The following is a 24,762-nucleotide window of genomic DNA, read 5'->3' as shown; positions in this document are numbered from 1 at the left end:
ATCAAGGATGCCAAACTCAAAGTGCCTCACACATCTGTACCTTCTTCCATTTTGTCTTTTTATACTTAGAATATCCTTTCAAAATCTACACGTCAAACCTTCACCCTGGCCTAACTCAAATAACTCATGAAAAAACCTCTTCTGCCACATCCCCTAAAAATTATGACGATATGCATATTTATATGTATATATGTGTGAGTGTATATACACAAACAAATCAAGATGTGTGCAGTAACTGTATAACCAAATATCCATAATCATATTCTTCCATGCTCCGGTCTGGTTTATGTTATAGCCTCACTTGTCTGTCAAATCATTTAGATTATAATCTCTCTGGGGGCTGGGATCTGTCTTTTCTGTGAAACACCTACCACTTGCATGGACATCAACTTGTTCATATAGCTACACTCAGCAGAATTTACTCTGCTTTTCACTTTTAAGCAAGAGACATACTGAGTTTTTCATAATGAATTCATTCAGAGCACTCCAATAAATATGCATGTCACTGTTGAGTCAGAAACTGACTGTATCAATGACAGTACATAATGGAGAAAGTGTACTTCTATTTTTTGTGTTAGTATTTTTTGATGCTAAAATATGTTGCCACAAGTCTTTTGATTTTGAAAATAACGTTACTCTAAACATATTTTCAAACAGATATACATTGTATACATTCTCGTAATGATAGAAAGGAAGTTCAGAGAAATTAATCCATTACACACCAGAAAACATTCAGCTACTCCTTGATTATGCTTAAGATTTTTTTTTAATTTTCACTCTTTTTACATTTCTACCTGTAGGTTTCCAGTGATATCCAATTTGCTTTTTATTTGAACTCCTTTAGTACTTACTAGTTTTGTAACCAAACTGTCTCCCCGGCCTTTTTTAAGTCAACAATTTGATTCTTAATTTTCAAATGTAGACTAACATTACATTTATTTTTTCATCACTCAACCTAAAGATATATACTGCAACAATCTGAATGCACATAGTAGTCTCTCTCATGCTATAAAGGTGAAATTCACCACTTCACCAGATTTCTCAGAAGAAGGGCCAAGGACTTTCCCACCAAAATAAAATAAATTTTGGCTCTCTGAAAAATTTTTAAACAAAAGTTCTTTTATTTCTGCAACTTAATGAAATCTGGAAAAATCCCTTGTGGTTTAAATGTCTGACATCTCAATTTTGACAATTATTATGAAAGCTTTCTGCAGTCTCCGTTTACAGATTAAAATAATAAAGCTTTCCTTTCAAATCAGTCATGTTAAAAATACTTGGCAAACCACTTTAAACAGGCCAGATATCAAGCCAATTTAAGAACTATGATGATTTTTGACTCATTTTCAAATGTTTACAATGTCTAGCAGATTTCTCTCATTATTTCTACGCTATGTGATCTCACCTTTGCAAGACAGAAGCAGGCCAGCATTCTCACTCGGTAGAAACATTGCTCTTGTTCTAGTATATCAGTCAGGGCAAGTCGTGATGCTGGAGTGGGGAACTTTTCCAATGCCAAAATGGATTCTTCTTGTGCAACTACATCTCTCTCATACCGAAGCTGATATTGCCACATGAAGTCAGCTTGTTCAAATTCTACCTTCCTCAATACAGACATATCTGGATCTATTCTAATCCAGAGTAAAGGAGAATCAGCACTAAAAAAAGACACACAAAACATTCATAGCTTAAAACATTGTAAGCCTACAATAGTACATAAAAATGATGTCTCAGCTAATTGTAAATTAACAAAAAATAAATAAAAATGCTAAACCACTATTAAACATGCTAAACTGCTAGCCATATGACAGGTAACAGCAAAATAGGTAATAGTCTTGATGTGTTTAATTCTCTTTCCTCAGAGACTGTATCTGGCATGGCTGAACAACGCTAAGACTACCCACAAGATGGCCAATAAGAGAGAATGGCACTGATGGTTTTTAACAAGTGGTGAACTATCATGGTGGAAACTGACAGGGATCACCAGCTCATTTCACAGACACCTAAAGCTATTAAAAGATCCAAGTCATAAGTACTACTACACAGGATTTAAAGTAGTGACCCAGAATCAAAAGGTTCCATTTACCATATTTCATTTCCACAAATTAAATTATTTAGTGGTGCCCTCCAAAAGGGTGTTTTCCTCCAATACAATATTATATAGCACTGTAGCCATATATAATGCTTTACAGGCCAGTAAAGGCCTCTGTTCCAAGAAGCTTATCATGTAAAAGTCAATAACACAGCAAGATGATGACACTCAGCAATAAACAAAGGATAGGGAGAGAGCACAGGAGGAGGATGAGAGTTATCGATAATGAACATACGCATATCTCATGCTCTTAATGTATGCATCTGTCATAAATATAAAGGGAAGGGTAAACCCTTTGAAATCCCTCCTGGCCAGGGGAAAGCTCCTCTCACCTGTAAAGGGTTAAGAAGCTAAAGGTAACCTCGCTGGCACCTGACCAAAATGACCAATGAGGAGACAAGATACTTTCAAAAGCTGGGAGGAGGGAGAGAAACAAAGGGTCTGTGTCTGTCTGTATGCTGTGCTTGGCCAGGGATAGACCAGGAATGGAGTCTTAGAACTTTTAGTAAGTAATCTAGCTAGGTATGTGTTAGATTATGATTTCTTTAAATGGCTGAGAAAAGAATTGTGCTGAATAGAATAACTATTTCTGTCTGTGTATCTTTTTATAACTTAAGGTTTTGCCTAGAGGGGTTCTCTATGTTTTCTAATCTAATTACCCTGTAAGATATCTACCATCCTGATTTTACAGGGGGGATTTCTTCATTTCTATTTACTTCTATTTTCTATTAAAAGTCTTCTTGTAAAAAACTGAATGTTTTTTCATTGTTCTCAGATCCAAGGGTTTGGGTCTGTGGTCACCTATGCAAATTGGTGAGGCTTTTTATCCAACATTTCCCAGGAAAGGGGGGGTGCAAGTGTTGGGAGGATTGTTCATTGTTCTTAAGATCCAAGGGTCTGGGTCTGTAGTCACCTAGGCAAATTGGTGAGGCTTTTTACCAAACCTTGTCCAGGAAGTGGGGTGCAGGGTTTTGGGAAGTATTTTGGGGGGAAAGACGCGTCCAAACAGCTCTTCCCCAGTAACCAGTATTAGTTTGGTGGTGGTAGCGGCCATTCCAAGGACAACAGGTGGAATACTTTGTACCTTGGGGAAGTTTTGACCTAAGCTGGTAAAGATAAGCTTAGGAGGTTTTTCATGCAGGTCCCCACATCTGTACCCTAGAGTTCAGAGTGGGGGAGGAACCTTGACAGCATCTTTATATTTATTAGCTTGTATAACTTCTGGGGGGAGGGAAAGCAGTGGCACCGAGAGGTGAAGTAGCTTGCCCAAGCACACACCCTGGCAGATCCAGGAACAGAACTCAGGGCTCCCAAGTCCCTGTGCAGTGCCCTAGCCACATGACCATAAATGATCAGAACCATTTACAGTTAATTTTGATCATCTCTTCTTTTGTACATGATACCTGTACTATTTGTCAAATTATTTTTGTGTATTTAATATGTAGAAATTATTCATTAAAAAATTCACCAATGAAAACGTCCTCTATAAATTTACATTACTAGATCACATGTTCAAAAACTAGGCTTAATTTATCAGATTCTTTTACCCCTAATTCTCTTGAAGAGTAACAGGCAATCTGCCTTCCTTCATGGAGATGATGACAGTGTTTACCAATAATGGACCACTGGCCTTCATCAGCACAGGAGTACATGAAAGTTGCCAACACCTTCAGTAGTTCAGAGAACAACATCAGTTCAAACTCACAGAGAAAACAGTGGGCATTTGTTCACAGCAAGAACTGACCCTGCTTCCCTGAAGCAAGATAGTTCCAAGTGAATTAATACAAGAGTTTATAAATATACTTTTAGCATATAGGTCTCAGTACAAAACATTTGTATATAATTAATTTGCAGTCAAGATGGATTAAGTATAAATGAATCCCAGATTTCAGGAACTCATCTAAGATAGATCCATCCATCCAGGTACTCATATGGCCTTCACTGAGCTCCATCAAATATTTCCCTAAGTTTAATGCAAGGGCAACAAATTCTACTGCAAAACTAAAATTGCAATTAACACTTCTTTATTAAATACTTGTTTAAATTTTATTTTTAAACTAAGTTTAGAGATATGATTAGAAATGCACAGGAATGAACATCTTCATTTATTCCAATAGATTATCATGCCCAGTTTGAGCTTTCTACAAAAATGGCTCATATTACTCTACCCATTTATAGCAGAATAATAAGAATTTCCTAATCTATCCCCAACTAGGAAAATAAAACCTCAGATATTGAAAAACAATGACAAATATAAAAATGATACGGATTACAGGAATAAACAGCAATTATGAACTGAAAGATAAATATTATCACCCAAAACCTTAAAAAATGCCTAGGGCATATATTAATACTAATAAGGGAATTATATGTAAGCATGGAGGAGACAATGTCCCTTTGTCTTCAACAAACCAACTTACTCCATTGCAGAAAGATCCATGTCCACCTCTTCTCCATTCATTAACGGAATCTTTTTTTTCTTATTTCTGTGTTTTAAAAAAGTGATACAATTTAAGCTATACCTTAAAAATGAAGAATAACTATACTGACTCTTTCTCTCTATATATATAACAACATATAACATGTTTAAATCAGGATTAAGTGTAATATGTGATCACTGTGAAAACTGAGATAAAGTACGTGTACCTATTAAAAACACCATTATGTTATAGCAGAGGTTCTCAAACTTCATTGCACCACAACTACCTTCTGACAACACAACTAATACATGAACCCAGGGGATGGGAAGGAGCAGAGTCCGAGCCCTGCAGCCCTGGGTGGAGGGGGAGAAAGGGGCACAGCCCGAGCATCACCACGTTGGGTGGGGAAAGATGAGACCGGAGCCCCAGCCCCACTGCCCTGGGTGTGGGGTGGAGCTCGGGCTTCAACACTGGATCCTAGCAAGTCTAATGCTGGCCCTGGCAACCCTATTAAAATGGGGTTGCGACTCACAGTTTGAGGTCCCGACTCATAGTTTGAGAAGCACTGTGTCATGGGTTTATATTTCAGTCTTTCTAAAGTCCTCTCTGCCGGTGGTCCTGACAACACCCCATCAGTGATGCCACTTCCATGAAGAGGTATTTTAGCTTTGTTTATTAAAATTTCTCATTGTGTATTTTGATTATTTATGTTTTGCTGAAGGTGGGGTAACATCATGGCGTACATATGCATGTTCGTAGTTTTTGTAAAACTACAAAATAAATGATTTTTGGGAAGGGTCTGTTTTTAGTTACTTAATTCCCCTTCTCTCCCACTCTGACTCATTTAAGATCCTGCAAACCCTTACTCACATAACTTGAAGCACATGAGGAGACCCACTGTTTTAAATAAGACTACAGTACTTACATGCTTAAAATTAAGTACACACATACATCTTTGCAAAGTTGAGGCTGAAGTGATTTTAAAAAAATCTTTTTAGGAGACTGAGACAATCTGAATAGGGAGGTATTTGGTTTGTTTTATTCATCAGTTTAATCAATACAGTCTTGATAATTTTAGGGAAGGGGAAAATATGATATTTTTTAATCCAGTTGTCTGACTTGAGTTATTTCTTGTTGTTTCTGGTCTTCTTTCTTGGGGAGATTTCCCATTCAGAGCCATTTCTCTTTGAGCAATTCATAAAGAAATTAAAATTTACTAAAAACTCTTCCATATTACACAAACAAGTTTCTGTTTAGATTTTTACAAGGCCTAGGAACTTGATGAACAACTGGAAATTTGTTGTCAAGTCTTAGTATCTGATTACCTGTGAATGTAGTGCTAATGACGGGTTCTGCTTTTTCCTCTGAATTTTCTCTCTTTGACACATTGTAGATATGTCTGCTAATTATATTATATTATTATTGCCTTCATTTTCAATAAGCATGATAATATGGAACATGTGCATGAAGTCAGTATGGCTGATAGAAATGAGCTTCTAGAAATGAAAATTACCATAGCTGACGTGGAAGAAGAATTCAAAGAACTTAATGCACTCAAGTTGGGGGCACTGAGTAATTTCCATACCAGAATACTTAAAGAACTGGCACATGAGATTGCTAGTCCAGTAGCAAGGATTTTAATACATCTATCTATTTGGGAGAATAGTCATCTACCAATGCCTGGAGAAAGATAATGTTGTACCTATATTTTAAAAAGGGGGAAAAGGTGATCCAGGCAATTACAGACCTGTTAGTTTGACCTCAGTACTATGCAATTATTCTTTCCTTAACAATTAGAACAAATTGTGAAGGAACAAAAAATTAAATTCAAGGAGGTAAAGGGATGCAATGCAACATGGGTTTACCATGCCAGACTAACCTACTTTCAGAAAATAACTGATTTTTTAGATAAATTTAGATTTAGATTTTTTTAGATAAATCTAATGTACTTGGACTCCAGTAAAGCATTTGATACAGTACCACATAGGAAATTATTAGTAAAATTAGAGAAGATGAGGATCAGGTACTAGAACTGTCAAGTGAATAAGGTACTGACTAAAGGGAAAAAGGCAAATGATTGTGCTGAAAGGTGAATTACTGTATTCAAGGGAGGTTACTAGTGGAGTTACTCAAACATAGGTCTTGGGAGCAATCTTATTCAATATTTTTATTAATGAGCTTGGCACAAAAAGTAGGAGTGTGCTAATGAAATTTTGCTGATGATACAAAGTTGGGAGGCAATCTCAATAAAAAAGAGGAGCTGAATATTACACAGGAAGAGACGGATGACCTTGAATACTGGAGTGACAGAAATGAAATGAAATTCAATAGCACAAAGTTCACGGTCATGCACTAAGGGTCTAATAATAAGAATTTCTGCTACAAGCTGGGGGCTCATAAGTTGGAAGCGACAGAGGAGAAAAGAGATCTGGGTATGTGGGTTCATCACAGGATACTATGAGCCATCAAAGTGACATGGCTGTGAAAAAGGAAAATATGATTCTAAGCTACATCAGACAAGGCATTTCCTGTAGAGACCGAGAAGTATTAATGCCATTGTACACAGCACTGAGACCTCTTAGCATACTGTGTACAACTCTGGTCACACATGTTCAAGAGTAATTAATTTAAACTGGAACAGGTGCAGAGAAGAGCCACTAAGCTGATCAGGGGAATGAAATGCCTATCTTATGAGAGGAGATTGGAAGAGCTTGGCTTGTTTAGTCTAACAAAAAAGTGGCTGAGAAAAGATATGATTGCTCTCTATAAAGGGAGAGTAAATACCAGGTAGGGTATTTACCACAGAGCTATTTAAGATAAAGAATAACGTTGGCACAAGAACAAATGGGTATAAGTTGGCCATGAACAAATTCAGACTTGAAATTAGGTTCCTAACCATCAGAGGTGAGGTTCTGGAACAGCCTCCTAATAGGAGTTGTAGTGGCAAACAACTTAATTACTTTTAAGAGGGAGCTGGACAAATTTATGAATGTGATTATATGATGGGGTTGCTTGTGATGGTAGGGGGCAGGGCTTGGCAGCCATAGGGCTCACTTCTGGTTTTCATCTTATGTTCCTAAACGTCATGCTTCATGGTTTCAGCTGGCCACCTACAGCGGTCAGAAAGGGATGTCCCCCCACCAGAATATACTCTGGATTGCTCTTTTTTAATTTTCTTCCTTTGAAGCACCAGTGATGGCCATGCCTGGAGATGGGACATTGGATGGAGCAGGCTAGGGCTCTAAACTGGCACTGAGCAGTCTCTCTCTCAGGTGCCTAACTAGCTGGTTCTTGCTCACATGCTCAGGGTTTAACTGATCACCATATGTGGGGTTGGGAAGGAACTTTCCCTCAGGATAGACTGGCAATGACCTTTGGGATTTTTCACTTTCTGTGTGTGGGTGCAGGTCACTTGCCAGGATTATCTTGGTATATCTCACTTAATCATTTCCCTGCCACTATGGAGGCCTCAGGCTTTACTGCACCTTGGTCCTTCCTGCTCTCTGCCTGTGGCACACAACAGCATAGTCTCCTGTGGGCTGTAATATTTTGGTCTAACTAATTTTGGTTGTTGAGTTAATTGGTGCTGGTTGCTGTAGGTGACCTGTAATATACAGATGGTCAGACTATATGATTTGGTGGTCCCTTCTGGCCTATGATTCTATTATCACAAAATTGGTAAATTATACAGTAAGATTATCAACATTTACAAAAAGAAGTATTAAAAGATTTAGATTTCACATTTCCCATTAATTGTACTGGACATTATTATACATACATTCTATAAACATCTGCATTCTGTAGCTCTAATTCTTACCTTCTGCTTTTGGAATGGCAAGGTATATCATGTTTAAGACTGTTTTCTTCTATCTGCAACGTATGGTTGAAAGATCCATCAAGTTCTTGGACTGTCACTTTAAGAGGACCCTGAAGAAAATTAAGATAATTTAATTATAAGAGTAATAAAAATGAATTTGTCTAATATAAATATAAACCTAAAGTTTATAAATGTGCGTACAGAGATAAATGCATATCAGCAGTGTTGTAAACTATGGAAAATGGACCTTACCACATATTTCTGGGTCCCAGGAGAAGTGTAGTCTTGCTTTATTTCCAATTCCAATACATTTCGTTTTCTATTAAACGCAAAACTGCCATAAAATTTGACCACACCACTCTGATCCCTAATAAATTGTATAGGAATCTTGAGGGACAACAGATAGTGTTTATAAATAAAAATAACTTTTATAAGATTTACATTCTCACATTTTGCACTAGATTTGTATTTGACTGTCACAGCATAAAAAGGTTCAAAGAAAAGTGGAGAGGGGAAAATATTTTGGGCTCCCTTCAGTCCCATCACTGGGAGATAAAAGCCATGTGCAAAGGGAGGACCTCAGGAATATTTTTTAAAATAGTCTTATTGAAGATTTTTATATGCTGGTAGAGAAAACAAGATTACAGAAAGCAACAAAAAGAACTGTAGACAGAATACCTACTACTGTGAAGTGTCATAATGAAAAGCCGTATTATTTCATACCATTTTCCACAGGTGTCCTTGCGCACTTCCTCTAGCACAGAGATCCCCAAACTCTGGGGCACACCCCCTTGGCGGGGCGTGGAGGAATGCACGGGGGGCACAGAGTGGCCCGAGCCAGCCCCCACAGGGGCTGGGGAGGAAATACCACCCAGCCCCTTCCCACCCCCAGCTCTGCTCTGGTCCTGCCCCTGCCCCTGTGTCCCCAGCTCCCATCCTCTCGCCTGGCCCTGTCCCCAGCCTTGGTGCGGCTCCGCTCCTGGGCCAGCACCAGCCCCTTGCCTTAGCCACGGCTCTGTTCCTCGCCTGGGGCCGAGCTTGGGGGCAAGGCTGGGAGTGGAACCGCACCTGGCCACAGGCCTAGCTGCCAGCCCCCATTGCAGCCCAGCTGCAGCTCTGCTCTCGCCCCTGCCCCAAGCTTTGGCCCCGGCCGCGTACTCCCCCCCACCCCCCGAGCCCGGGGGAAAGGGGGGGACACGGAGAGGGGGAAAGGGGGGCGTGACCCTCAAAAGTTTGGGGACCACTGCTCTAGCAGTACTGGGTCTCTCTTCAGGAAGGTCAGACTCTCAATTTGAGCACCACCAGTAAGTAGGATTGATTTTTTGTGTGTTTTGGCCAAGTGAAACTCAGAGAAATGTGACCAGAGATTATAGTTTATTGTTTTCTACCCAGATTTCACATAAAACATCTATTTTCTAGAAGCTTTTCAATCTGGGTCATTATGGTAGTGTTCTTGGGTTTGTCACCGTCAGTAAAATTGAGTATGAATAGTGATCTCCACCAGTTTTGTATTTCAGGCAGCTACTGGTTTAACCATTTCTGTGAATAGTTTTAGTTTGTATGACAACTATTGCTTTATTTTATTCACACCCATATGGCATGTGTGATCCCCTTACACTTAACAATCTGTCCCAACTTGTATTTAGATTAGACACTCTGGTTACCATCCCCAAACCTGAAGAAGAGCTCTGTGAAGCTTAAAACTTTGTCCCTTCCACCAACAGAAGTTGGTCTAATAAAGATATTACCTCAACTACTTTGTCTCTCTGATTTTGCTGCAGCCATAAAATATTCATTTAAAATACCAATGAAAATAGATAAAAAATTATTTTTAAATTTCTGCTAGTATTAGGGCTCACTTTGATCTAAAAAATGTACTGTTATTATCAATCTGCTACCCCAGGTTATTTATGCCACAGTGATTTACTGGAAATCACATCTGAAAATGCACCAGACTATAGCATTTTCCACATTAGACTTTAGCATATTTCTAATGGCAATGCCCCTGGATCCCTATAGTATAGTTTGACCTTTAATTACATGAGAGCGCTTGAACTTCTTTATAGTAATTTCACTACTGGTAAAACTGACAAATACTGCAACTCCTTCCAGTCTTGAAAAGCAAAGAGCACCCAGAAAAAGCCAGCATGCTGTAAGTCACAATGAAAGGAATCTGAATAAGTCGTTTGTGCCTATTTTTAATATTAATCCCTTTGTTTCTAACTCTTAAAAATTTAGGCATTTCATATCTTCCTGCACATTCCTTTAATAGTGCCAACAAAAAGCTACATTTCTTCTCCACTTTAACAATCCAGAACTAGAATGAAAAGGATACACCCACTGCTTTATTAAAGGCTGGATGTCTTTGCCAGAGACATTAGAGATGGATTTCAAAAATCCAGATGTGGAAACCAGCATCTGACTCCACATGTGAGACTGGAACTTTTGAGACGAGGCAGTGCTGGCCAGACTCAACAGTTTGTTGAAAACCTAAAATGAAAGAAAAATTCATTTTACATATTTTGAATACTGAATTATATGAATTTTTTACCTTGATTGTCTTCAGGCAACATTAATGCCAATCAGCTCCTTCTGTAACGTTTACCTTAAAAAAAAAAAATCCCTTTCAAAACAAAGGGATTTCAGAAACTCATTAGCTTGTCGCTACCTGAAGTTGGGATTTGCAGATAGAGTGCAGAGACAATGGGGTAAAAACAATGCTGCTGGGAAGAGGTTAGGCCTAATTCAAAGGCAGCTGCAGTGCCAGCATTATCTTTATTGACAAATAAAATGTTTAGCCCTGGGACAAAAGGAAGTTACACACTATTTCTCCCTTTCCTATCTTTGCTCATCACTCATCATCAGGCATATTTTAACAGGCAGTTTTCTAATAAATTTACATGGAGTTGAATGCAGAAATGTATTTCAGTATCTATTATCTAGCTATAAGCATTTCTAAAGCACAAGACTATAAATACTTTGAGAGCTTACAGTTGAGGTTAACTATCATCAACAGCAATCATTTCTTTTACACAAATATGATAATACATATGATTTCTTTACCTCCCTTTTACATCTAAGGATGCATTCTCCAATAACTAACTTACCTAGTTATATGTGCATCTTTATAAAAAAAATTCTTTATGATTATATCTCATGTGTAGGGCCCTACCAAATTCACAGTCCATTTTGGTCAATTTCATGGTCATAGGAATATTAAAAATCATAAATTTCATGAATTCAGCTATTTAATCTGAAATTTCATGATGTTGTCATTGTAGGGGGGTTACAAAGATACTGTAGGGGGTGTTACGGTATTGCTACCCTTACTTTTGTGCTGCTGCTGGTGGCGGCGCTGTCTTCAGAACTGGGCAGCTGGAGAGTGGCAGCTGCTACCCGGGAGCCCAGCTCTGAAGACAGATCCACCGCCAGCAGCAGCGCAAAAGTAAAGATGGTGTGGTATGATATTACCACCCTTACTTCTGTGCTACTGCCTGCAGAGCTGGGCCTTCAGTCAGCAGCCTCCACTCTCCGGCCACCCAGCTCTGAAGGCAACAGCACAGAAGTGAGGGTGGCATGGTATGGTATGGTATTACCACCCTTGCTTCTGCACTGCTGCTGGCGGGGCACTGCCTTCAGAGTTGGGTGCCAGGCCAACAGCCACCACTCTCTGGCCGCCCAGCTCTGAAGGCTGCGCAGAAGTAAGGGTAGCAATACTGTGACCCCTTTAAAATAAACTTGCAACCCCCCTGCAACTCCCTTTTGGGTCAGGACCCCCAATTTGAGAAACATTAGTCTCCCCCCATGAAATCTGTATAGCATAGAGTAAAAGCACAAAAAAGACCAGATTTCATAGTCTATGCCGCATTTTTCATGGCTGTGAATTTGGTAGGGCCCTACTCATGTACTACATTACTGTGTTATGACTCAAAGTCTACTAAAAACTCGATTATACCTTGCTATAAAAGAAGATTAACATCTAAGGCTATCGTAAAACAAGCTACTGAATTTATTTCTCAGGACAGTAAACTGCTGTATTTAAAGTGCATATCAGGGTTGACTTTTCTTTTACACTGACTACAAAGGACAAGTTACCAACTGGATACTGTATGAAGGAACATAGTATAGGTTGCTGTGATTCCAGTTTAAACAAGAGCCATTAGAGTTGCATGTTTTGTCCTATATTTTATCATTATACCAATTAAGAGAATTACATCTCTAGTGACAAGAGAGGAATACTGCTTTCAGAGTTCTGGTTCTCCCTTTATTAACAGGTTTCAGAGTAACAGCCGTGTTAGTCTGTATTCGCAAAAAGAAAAGGAGAACTTGTGGCACCTTAGAGACTAACCAATTTATTTGAGCATGAGCTTTCGTGAGCTACAGCTTGAGCTGTAGCTCACGAAAGCTCATGCTCAAATAAATTGGTTAGTCTCTAAGGTGCCACAAGTACTCCTTTCCTTTATTAACAGTGTCACATTTTTTCTTACAAAATCATAAAATCGAAAGAGAATTGGAAATCTCACAAATATTTAACTTTTCAAAGAAGCTGCATTCTAATTATTATTATTTAGTTATGATAATGATAGGAATCCAACATAGGCCAGAACCCTGCTGGTTCTCTTTTTTGTGTAAAATTTTTTTGCTTACTATGTTTCAAGCAGTAACTCTACTGGAGGCAATGAAATTGTGAAGATGTCACTGAGGAGATAATTTGGGGTTCAGAACCTTTATTACTAGCTGTATCTGAGAAGGCAATAACCAACCTGCACATTATAATCCAGTTTACCTGTACTATGAGCACATTTTATCTCGAAGTTATTGATACACAAGCAAACACGAAACCCCAACATGATTTTTAAAAAGTCACTTTCAGAACATAATTGTACTTAAAGATAAAAAGTTGAATATACCTCATATAAGAATTTAAACACCTACTTGTAGCATGAACTCCATACTGATCCTGTTTTCTATCAATCTCATAACAAGATGGGCTTTACACTGGAACATAGTGTAATATTCCCAGGACAGTGTGTGAGGGTGTTTTATCGAAAAATGCAGATGTGATGCAGGGCTGAAAAATTAAATCAAAATAATTTAATGTATTTTCTGTTCTGAATATTACGGCAAAAAGCTCACAACAGTTACTGGTAAACAAGATGATTGCAGTATACATTCATATTGTTTCTACTTATTTAAGATGACAATGCATCATGGGCTTATTCATGAAAAAATCTACAATTTTTATAATGTAAAGATAGGTGTATGTATATTACATAGAGGAGTACAGAGAATAAATGAGAATAAACTACAGTTTGAACAGTAATATTACAAACATGAAGTTGTCTAGTAAGAATTTAAACAATAAAAACCAGTGTGGAAAGGGTATATGTCATCAGACTACTGAGAATTGCTCATATCTTTGTGGGGGGGTTCCCCCTTCATTTGAAAGTAATTTGATTGCAATTACTATATATTTAAACAAACATTTATTTGGAAAGCATACAACTGATTGTTCTACAAAGGAGAACAACTTAGTTGACCTTCTATGGATTTCACTTATTTTACTTCAGTTTCATTTGAAAGCCAATCTCTGCAGCAAGGCTGTTGTTAATAGATGGTAAAATAGCTAGAAAAAGAATTTTTGTTTAAAGCATAACATCTAAAGAATATTTCACTGGTCTTGAATTGCAGCAAACCATCCCTTATCCTATACACTGTTTCAGGTAGATTTTACCGTCAAAAATAGCTAAAATGAACGTGAACAAGCTACATACTGTATTAACAATGTAATTTAATTGGCCAACAGAAATTAGTATAAGAAGTCTCCCTCCATTTCTAAGTCCACTATTCTGCATTTATTTTTAGGTTGAAAAGTTGATGTTTGTTCAAATACAATTTAAAAAATACTTTCATGGAAGAACTTTCAATATGTTTCAAGAGAATATAATTTTATTATACTTTAATAAAATGAAAAAAACATTGATTATAAAACTTTTTGTGCAGCACCAAACACAACAAGGTCCTGGTCCATGACTAGAGCTCCTCAGCACTTGGATAGTACAAATAAATTAAAAAAGAATAATGTAATCCTTTTAAGATATTTAAAAATAAATAAAAGTTTACTAATCAAAGCATAGCAAAACCTAAAAACACCTTCAGTATTTAGGCACACTGGCATCTCCTGTACAAGGTACATGATATGTCCCAAAGTAGTGGAGGTCAGTAATCATCATATTTTCAAATTCACTTGCTTTTAAGTTGCTCTGAGACAGGCCTAAAATTTCCAGTGTACTTTTTGGTTAGAACATTTTATTAATTAGTCACCCTCACTGATACTGCCCTTGAAGATGAAGAGGAATTTAAACAAAAATCTGGATTAAATCATACTTGTAAATTAAATATTTGGAAAATAAAATATCACACTGCATCACTATATGATCAGATAATGAAAGGCCTTATGATAACAGCTACAAGAAATAGAGTTAAAAGTTCTCATAACTAATTCTGAATTTCACAGTGTCTGTTGGGTTTAAAATCATAATGCACATGATCTGCAGATTCCCCCTCTGAGGAGAATAGCTTGTATGGCATACAGACATATTTTAAATGGACTTCTTCTTGATAAGATTTAAAATAACTCTTAAAAATAAGTTGCCTGATCTATAGTTCAGTTCAAAAATAGAAAAGTTACTGTAATTGCCTTATTCGTGAGAAAAATAAGAACATTTGCCTGTTTTCCATTAGTAGAGAAGAAACTGGAGATGATAAATTTTATAAGCCTGAATTTATTTTTGTTTGGCTGATGAATTAACGTTCAGTGACTGGTTTTGTTGTGCTAGAGTTTTGCCCTTTAGTTATTTTTGTAGGTGTTTTATATTGAATTTTCCATAAACTGGTGACATGTCTGAAGACATTCGACCCAGATGAGATCATGCCAACTTCCTCAAAAGTGGTCTTATGTATCTGGATTTTTTATATTATTATTTTATTTTTTGGTCAGAGACCAACAATCTCTATGATATGAAAAACACAGAATATTCTTAAATTGCTGCTTTAAACTTTCCCAAGTTAATGCTTCCCAGCGATGACCTATTCAAACTTGCACGGCTTCAAGGTAGGCCCTTGCACCTTTTTTTCCAGACTTGGGAAGCAGAGAAGGGGGAGCTGCAAGACAGAGTGAGCAAAATTCGTAAAAATTCAAGGGCTAGGCTGAGAAGCCTCACCTTTTGGATCAACATCCATCCGAGGAAACATTCACCTTCCAGAATCTCCTACCTAGGCTGTTCACGTTGTGGAGAGAAAGTCAGGCCACTGCAACCTCTGACCAGTCTCTCCCTGCACCTGAAGGAGGCCCACTAACAAGAAGTGCTGGGCCAGCAGATCATCATCTGGCTCCTTGTCTGTTGTTTCAGCTCCTACTTTACAAGAGCCCAGAATACTGTGAGAAGTGAAGAATTCCCAAACTTCCTGTTATCCTAAGTAACTTATTTTCCTTTCCCTATTTTTTGTCTTGAACTTAACTGGAAGACACACTAGCCTTTTATTTTCTTTATTTTTAAGATGGGAAAGTGAACGTGTGGCTGTGTGTATGCATGTCTGTGAGGGCGTCCTGTAACAGGTGTATAAACCACATGCCAGTGATAAGGTGTTAAAGAGCTGTTGTAGGCCTGGCTGGACCTGCCCCTATCAGTTACGTCACGGGTGGAATAAAGGTTTAAAAGCAGGAATTCCTAGGCAATTGATGGGCAGCTCTGAGAGACAGCAGACAATAGCTCTACACCCTCAAGCAGATCTCCTGGAAAGCGTTAGGGAAACTGCCGTCAAGAAGGTCATTCACCGATGTCCAGTGCCTGCAAGGAGGTAGCAGGCTCCATCATATCAGCTGGGCAGGATAGATTTGGTAAGCACCAAAGTTAGTTGTGAAATGTTCTGTGCTCCAAACCTCTGCCCTTCTCACAGGTAGTGAATCAGGAATTATACTAACAGAACTTCGGGAGTGGGGAGCCAGGAATCCCCATCTCCTTCAAATGTACACAGACTTTGTGGCTTAAATTAGTATTGGAGAGACTCCTATTTATGCAGGCAGGGACACCCAATGGATTTAGCAGCACCCAGACAAAAGTAGGCACCCATCAGTGACACAAGAATTGTGACTCACCCATAAAGTTTACATGAAGAAGGTACCAGAAAGAAAAAGTGCTCATAGTTTAAACAGCCCTAAATATTGTCTCATAAAGACAGTTGTTATACTGTGTTTTGAACCTGAAAGTATTGAAAGACTTGATATTGTCATCTATAATTTCTGGTAAATAGAAGTTTGTTAAACTTCTGTTTATCAAGGTTGTTCTGCTAAAGTTAGTATTATAATCTCTGTTGAGGACAGAGGAGGAGAGGATAAAGGTTAGCCACCACATAAAAAACCGAAGCTTGAGAAGAAAGTTTTATAATTGGCTCCGAGGTTGTGGTTAGGACAGTAGATCGCCTCATACTAAAAACAAGTTATTTAACAAACTTTAAATTATTGGTTTGATTGACGTTGGTAAAATCTTTAATTGGGATTTATAAATATGCAGACAACCACCTTCTTAGTCTCTTTTACAGAATGTATAGAGATTGACTGGTTTTTGTACTAATTTGATGATTTAACTCCAATCCAATATTGACCTTAACTTGATTACTTATAACATTTTGTTTTTAGTTTAATATTAATAGCTTACCTTTGGTGATATGTTTCCTTGATTTTAGTTTTAAAATTTTAATAATGTGTACAATTGAGACCAAGTCACATTTATTTTTAATAAGTAACAGGGGTCTATATCCTTTGAGGATCTGGCATGGAAACCACCAGGTCAAACTTAAAGTCTGACCAACTCCCCTAATAAATGTACAGCGTCTGCATGTTTCTCTCTCTCTCTCTCTCTGTCACACACATGCACACAGTCAGCTCTTTTTGTAATTTCTTCTTATATCCAAGAAACTGTTAGACTGTTTCAATCTACTTGCATTTTTGCAGCAGCTAAGCACTGTATAGCTAGCAACCCCACAGTCAAAGGCTCTCCAAGAAGGGCCAAAATCTGTGAATGTGAAAAAATATGAAGTGACCCATTTAATTCATATGCAGCTTCACTTTGAAACAGACATCCCTATTGCAGTGAACTGTATTGTTTCCTTTCTCCCATGGAGTGCTTCAAATTGTGGGGATTTAAAGAAAACCAGGGAATCTGTAGCTAGCAATACTTGTGTTTTGCTGCTTGTGAATTACATGTATTTGCAAAAGATAGGTTTTTCTGGAGACTGAAATGACTGAAAAATAACTATGGAAATTAATTGTATTTTGGCCACATTCCAAAGGGCTGTTGAGGAGAACATCAGTGCTAAAACCTAACTCTTCTTCATTAGATTGCTTGAGAGTGAAGTGAGTTATCTAGTCAGTCCCTCTACCTGTGAACAACAGGGTTGATTTTCTTTATGCAAAAGTTATCTCTGAGAACTGAGTGTCTAATTAGTTTTTCCCATCTCCCCAACATCCTAATGAGTTTCATAGAATGACAGAGCTGAACAACCAAAGACAAAGGCTCTTCATCATACTGAGTCTTCAGAGATTACACTAACCATGTACGATTTTGCTCTAAATGCAAACTGAAATACATTTGGAGCCAATGTTTTTAATTATTTAGTGTTTCATGATTATGGAGCCTGCTTCCTATCTACATTTAGATAGCCACATCTATTTTAGTTATTAAATTAAAATGGAACAGATTAGCAATACTGCTTTAATTTATATCGGAGGTGTAAAATGACCTGATACTCTTATGAAGGGCATTATATATCATCTATTATGATTTTCTGAGAGAAATGCCATTTTTATACAGATTGTGTCCACTTAATTCCTAACCAGGGATCAGAAAGGCTTTAAACGGGACTGTAGTGATGCAAAGATGTCTGCCTCTCAACAATTATAGAAATAAAGGCCCGTCACAAATGCTATCAACTTTCTCCCAGACCCATCTAAGAGGCAAGAAGAAATGCAAAGCTGTCTGAACATAATTTTCATTATAAAAATATCCCCTCCACTAGAAATATTCATAATTTACGGAAGTTAGCAATTTAAAGACAATTTATGTACAAGGCAACATTAAAAACATACCTACAAAATAAGCAACAAATAAAAAAAAGTGACTAAATATGATTATGTGCACTCCTTTTTTGCAATGAGGAAAGCAGAGAAAGTGTGCAAATGGAAGCACACAGACGTGTCTGACAGCCTTCAGCACTGCAGGTATTGGGAACATGTACAATTTTAAGCATTTTAGGGTAAGGTATTCTCTGTTACACAATTCTAAATCCAGAGTAAGTCCACTGAAACTAACGAAGTTACAACATAAAGCAAAACCCAATCCCTAGTTTGTTGGCTTTTAAAAAACTTGATCTATTTTTCTGGGTCTTTCCCCAACACCACTCATCTGAAGTCAGTTTCTCTGAAGTGAAGAATATGTTGCTGTTATACTTTTAGCTGCCAACAAAAAAACAAAACAAAACAAAAAAAACCCAACACTAAGTCAAGTCCTAGTTCAGCACGCCCAATTCAGTTTAACAAGGTATCAACCAGACCAGGAGGCCTAAAATTAGACGCACCAGCTACGCCTTGTTTTCCAGAGGCGTGTGCAGTAAGACCATATTACTACTTTGCCTGATTTGCTATTTGTGAAAGAGCAGGGCACTGAATTAAAGCAAAATCCAACATGAGCAGGTAGGCAAAGTGGAATAATGGCCTGGAATACACATACAAGCTGATTCTGTGATTGTCAACAACCATACAGACTTGTGTGGTTAAGGATTCACCGAGGTGGGAAACTGATTGTTAGTTAGTTTCCAGCCCTCATTCTGAAAACCTCTCTTTCTTTGTTTTTTTTAAAATCAGTGTACAGGTATTAAATGGGTATTCTGAGGCTATGAGTTCTGATTTTAAACCAAAATAAAATCTGGATGTGCATACATTCAAAAGCAGAAAAGCATTCCTGCAGATGGCCCAGCCCATCTACTTTTATCAATGGCTCTTAACAGCTGGTCTACTTAATTTTCATTTTTCTAATTAACAGGACAAAAGCTCAACATCAAAAGAGTGAATGGAACAAGAAGTGATATCAGAAACAAGAGAGCAAAGAAAAACAAATCCAACCACCAAATTCTCCATTAATACTGTTTAAAAATCTAAAAATGATTAAAAATCATTGTAAAAATAGCAGGAATTAAGTTTTTTACTCCCTTTTCCTCTCCTGTCCCTGTAATGAAAACTGGTTTTCACAGCAGAATTAAAAACATTCAATAAAAATAAGTGTCTACGTTTTAAAATTAGAGATTCATAAAACAATAGTGATAAACTACACCCACGATGTACTTTATGAGACCGTTAATACATGCCTTAGGCAGCTGAAGTCCTTCAGCCTTTGGTCTTGTGCCTCACAACACACCCAAAGTATATATTAATGGCCTCATAAAAACCACACCCTACGACTTATAGTTTAAACAAACATACTTGTCTTTCTCTTTTCCTCCTCCAAATATTGGATGCAGTAAAACTCCACCAGTCTTCAGTTCATACACCACTATTTGGTCTAGTTCCTAAAAAGTACGATATAAAAAAATGTATATATTGTTAAGCGGAAGAGGCTAATTAGTGGGCTTTCCACTGTTCTATAAAGTGATTATTTCTTAACCTCAGAGATCAGACCTGAACAATAAAAAGTGAAAATGTATTTGAAGTAATTTTACTAATTCAATTAAGAAAAAAATAATAATCAATATTTTAGCATTAGAGAGCTAGCAATATTTACAGGATTACAATGAAGAACAGATGTCCATCATCCACGCAAACAGAAATAAAACAGTGGAACTGAGTAACAGAGCTAAAGTTTAATATTCAGTTGATAACATAACAGAGTAACTTTGCTATTCACTTTCCTACAGTATAAACTTCCTCTGATCCCCTGATGAGTAAAAGCAAGGGACTTCAACAGTATCTGGGAGTTAGAGGTGATTTCGTTTCCAAGGCAGATTGGTTTTGCGTTTCCACTAAGAATAATCTATCACCTGTGATTACTACTAGCACTAGGAACATAGGAATTGCCATACTGGACCAGTCCATCTAGTCTTGCATACTGTCTCTGAAAGTGCATGGTACCAGCTACTTCAGAAAGAGATACAAGGAAACTACAATTAACATCTTCAGGGAAATTTTCTTTCTAGCCCCCATTAATTAGAGGTTGCCTTATTCCCCAAAGCACAAGGGTTCATAACCATTTCAAAATCTCTTGGTTGAACTAGTGTGCTTTACAACTTCAGAGCTCTTTGCAAACATGATTATTCAACATGAAACAGTAATGAGTATTGAGAAGGAGCTATGAAAGAGAGAGAGTTAAACCTGTGTAAATGAGTTACGTGAGAAGTGATTCCCTCTCTCCAAAAATTTAACTACTAAGGCCAGTCTCACCATGAGCTCTCTCTAGGCAGAACCCTGTGCAGAACTTACTGCATAACCAAAGCCTAATATTTCCACCTGTAAAGATGATAAGGCAGTTTTTAGGAAACATGGTCAGAATATTCAGTCTATAACAAATCCTAGTGTCCACCTTGATTCATCTTAGCACCCCAGATTCATATTGGCCGGCTTCGACATTTTTGTGATGCCCCAGGATGCATCATTCAGTGAAGTCAAAGCTACCAATTGGATTCCTCTGGGATTATGGAGGCAGCCCACAGGACAGCAAGTCAATGGCATTTTTATTATTAAGTACACTTTAGAAGTTGGTGATATATTATTTTAGATGCTTTGGTTTAAAACACAAGTATTTTGCAAAACACAGGCTATAACACAAAACCAAATACATATTATTAATTTAATTTTACAGCCTAAGAGCTACATTCACAAAAGGATTTAGGCACCTAAATGTTACTTTAGGCGCCTGAAACCCAGAACCACGCCCCACTGGGATTCACAAAACCACCGCTCAGCTGCCGCTGAACCCTGTCAGTTCCCAAACTCACTCAGCACCTAAGTTTTTGTAGTAAAAGCTCCTTAAGTGCTTCTGTTTCTCCCTCTGTGCTCTGCAGCTGCACTCTCAGTGTCCAGATGCCCTAGTATGATAAATGAACCATGGGAATATAGGCATTCCTCTGCTTTACTTGTCTGCAGAGTTTGATCCAGCAAGCAGGCTCAGAACTCTCCTACCGGATCAGGGATCTTAATGAAAGAGTCATTGGGCGCGAAAAAGAGAGAAGGAAAATGATTCTATAGCCTGGTTAGAGCACTCGCTCAAGAGGTGGGAAACCCAGGATCCAATCTCCTGCTCCAATGACATTTTTTATTTATCTATGTAAAGTGGAACAGCTTCAACAGGAGAAACTCCACATCAGAATATCCCCTAGCCCAGTGGTTAGGACGCTCACCTGAGAGGTGGCAGATCCCTGTTCAAAGCATTTATCCCAATCAGGCAGAGCGGAAACTTGAACCTGGGGTCTCCCACATCCCAGGTAGTACCCTAGCCACTGGGCTACAAGTTATAAGGAAGGTCCTCCTCCATCCACCCCCTCCCTCTGCTGCTTCTTGCAAAAATCGTGTAGACACCTGATGCCAAGATGCCTCCCTCCAGTCTGGATTTAGGTGCCAAACTCCCTAAAGTGGGGTGAATCTTAGGACACCCCCTCTCCTTGGCATCTTCCATTGGCTAGCTTAAGCAGGGAGCTCCATAGTGTGTGACTTTTGTGACTTCTCATTCTTAGGTGCCTATCCCTCTCCATTTATCATACAGGAAGCCTGAATGCCTAATTCAGGCTTTGTGGATCCCAGTGATTTTCTAGGCACCTACAAGTTAAGCATGGCAACACTCAGCACTGCCACACCTAAGTTCCTTTATGAATCTAGCCCTAAAAGAATAACAGGCAAATATTTTGCAAAATGATGCTATATGAAAAGTTACCAGAGCCCCTATTGGGTCACCTCCATAGTTCAAGGAGAGATCCAATGGTAGCTCTCAAAAAGAAAAGGAGTACTTGTGGCACCTTAGAGACTAACCAATTTATTTGAGCATGAGCTTTCGTGAGCTACAGCTCACTTCATCGATGAAGTGAGCTGTAGCTCACGAAAGCTCATGCTCAAATAAATTGGTTAGTCTCTAAGGTGCCACAAGTACTTCTTTTCTTTTCGCGAATACAGACTAACACGGCTGTTACTCTGAAACCAATGGTAGCTCTGACACCAGAAAATGATGTAGCAGATTCAAGTAATATACCTGTATCTGAGTTCCAGTATCAATATCTGAGGTTTAAAAATCACATTCTTCTTTCCTCCCTTGTTACTGGGAAAGGAAACGGACTATAAAGGGGAAGCAATGACAATGGCTGTGCAAAAAGTAAACAGATTAAGAGAAATATTTTGTTTCGAGATTTCTTCCGTCAAGTATTTCACTTGTAACAACAGGAGATAAAAGAAAAGGAGTACTTGTGGCACCTTAGAGACTAACAAATTTATTTGAGCATAAGCTTTCGTGAACTACAGCTCACTTCATCGGATGCATTCAGTGGAAAATACAGTGGGGAGATTCATATACATAGAGAACATGAAACAATGGGTATTACCATACACACTGTAACGAGAGTGATCACTTAAGATGAGCTATTACCAGCAGGAGATGCTGTCATCGTCATGAATAGGTCAGAATATGAACAAGAGGCTGCTAGGCAGCTTTCCAACACCACTTTCTACAAGCCATTACTCTCTGATGCCACTGAGAGTTACCAAAAGAAACTACACCCTTTGCTCAAGCAACTCCCTGAAAAAGCACAAGAACAAATCCATACAGACACACCCCTAGAACCCCGATCAGGGGTATTCCATCTGCTACCCAAGATCCATAAACCTGGAAATCTTGGACACCCCATCATCTCAGGCATTGGCACCCTGACAGCAGGATTGTCTGGCTATGTAGACTCACTCCTCAGGACCTACACTACCAGCACGCCCAGCTATCTTCGAGACACCACTGACTTCCTCAGGAAACTACAATCCATCAGTGATCTTCCTGAAAACACCATCCTAGCCACTATGGATGTAGAAGCCCTCTACACCAACATTCCACAAAAGATGAACTACAAGCCATCAGGAACAGTATCCCCGATAATGTTACGGCAAATCTGGTGGCTGAACTTTGTGACTTTGTCCTCACCCATAACTATTTCACATTTGGGGACAATGTATACCTTCAAATCAGCAGCATTGCTATGGGTACCTGCATGGCCCCACAGTGTGCCAACGTTTTTATGGCTGATTTAGAACGACGCTTCCTCAGCTCTCGTCCCCTAATGCCCCTACTCTATTTGCATTACATTGATGACATCTTTATCATCTGGACCCATGGAAAAGAAGCCCTTGAGGAATTCCACCATTATTTCAACAATTTCCATCCCACCATCAACCTCAGCCTGGACCAGTCCACACAAGAGATCCACTTCCTGGACACTACAGTGCTAATAAGCGATGGTCACATAAACACCACCCTATACCGGAAACCTACTGACCGCTATTCCTACCTACATGCCTTCAGCTTTCACCCAGACCACACCACACGATCCACTGTCTACAGCCAAGCTCTACGATACAACCGCATTTGCTCCAACCCCTCAGACAGAGACACACCTACAAGATCTCTATCAAGCATTCTTACAACTACAATACCCACCTGCAGAAGTGAAGAAACAGACTTACAGAGCCAGGAGAGTACCCAGAAGTCACGTACTACAGGAAAGGCCCAACAAAGAAAATAACAGAACGGTACTAGCCATCACCTTCAGCCCCCAATTAAAACCTCTCCAACACATCATCAAGGATCTACAACCTATCCTGAAGGACGACCCATCACTCTCACAGATCTTGGGAGACAGGCCAGTCCTTGCTCACAGACAGACCCCTAACCTGAAACAAATACTCACCAGCAACCACAAACCACACAACAGAACCACTAACCCAGGAACCGATCCTTGCAACAAAGCCCCCTGCCAATTGTGTCCACATATCTATTCAGGGACACCATCATAGGGCCTAATCACATCAGCCACACTATCAGAGGCTCATTCACCTGCGCATCTACCAACGTGATATATGCCATCATGCGCCAGCAATGCCTCTCTGCCATGTACATTGGTCAAACTGGACAGTCTCTACGCAAAAGAATAAATAAACACAAATCAGACGTCAAGAATTAGAACATTCAAAAACCAGTCGGAGAACACTTCAATCTCTCTGGTCACTCGATTACAGACCTAAAAGTTGCAATTCTTCAACAAAAAAACTTCAAAAACAGACTCCAACGAGACACTGCTGAATTGGAATTAATTTGCAAACTGGATACAATTAACTTAGGCTTGAATAGAGACTGGGAGTG

The 24,762-nt window shown here is 38.6% G+C and overlaps 1 protein-coding gene across 3 annotated transcripts in view; it reads right to left on the bottom strand.

Annotated features, from left to right (window-relative positions):
• Positions 1-24,762, bottom strand: part of TAF2 (TATA-box binding protein associated factor 2) — a 105,167-nt gene that overhangs the window by 48,005 nt on the left and 32,400 nt on the right. For all 3 annotated transcript variants that reach the window (XR_013345073.1, XM_077809859.1, XM_077809860.1), the window contains 7 exons: positions 19,863-19,948; positions 13,262-13,397; positions 10,662-10,816; positions 8,579-8,693; positions 8,327-8,436; positions 4,510-4,575; positions 1,403-1,655 (listed from right to left, as the gene is read on the bottom strand). Coding sequence is in view for 2 of the 3 variants with exons in the window: in XM_077809859.1 (XP_077665985.1) it covers positions 1,403-1,655; positions 4,510-4,575; positions 8,327-8,436; positions 8,579-8,693; positions 10,662-10,816; positions 13,262-13,397; positions 19,863-19,948 (921 nt within the window). In the remaining variant the exon portion in view is untranslated. The remainder of the gene's footprint in view (positions 1-1,402; positions 1,656-4,509; positions 4,576-8,326; positions 8,437-8,578; positions 8,694-10,661; positions 10,817-13,261; positions 13,398-19,862; positions 19,949-24,762) is intronic.

This window comes from Eretmochelys imbricata, chromosome 2 (assembly GCF_965152235.1).
Source record: "Eretmochelys imbricata isolate rEreImb1 chromosome 2, rEreImb1.hap1, whole genome shotgun sequence".
Taxonomy (NCBI): domain Eukaryota; kingdom Metazoa; phylum Chordata; order Testudines; family Cheloniidae; genus Eretmochelys; species Eretmochelys imbricata.
Note: the sequence above shows the minus strand (reverse complement) of the source record. Positions and strands in the feature narration are given on the sequence as shown.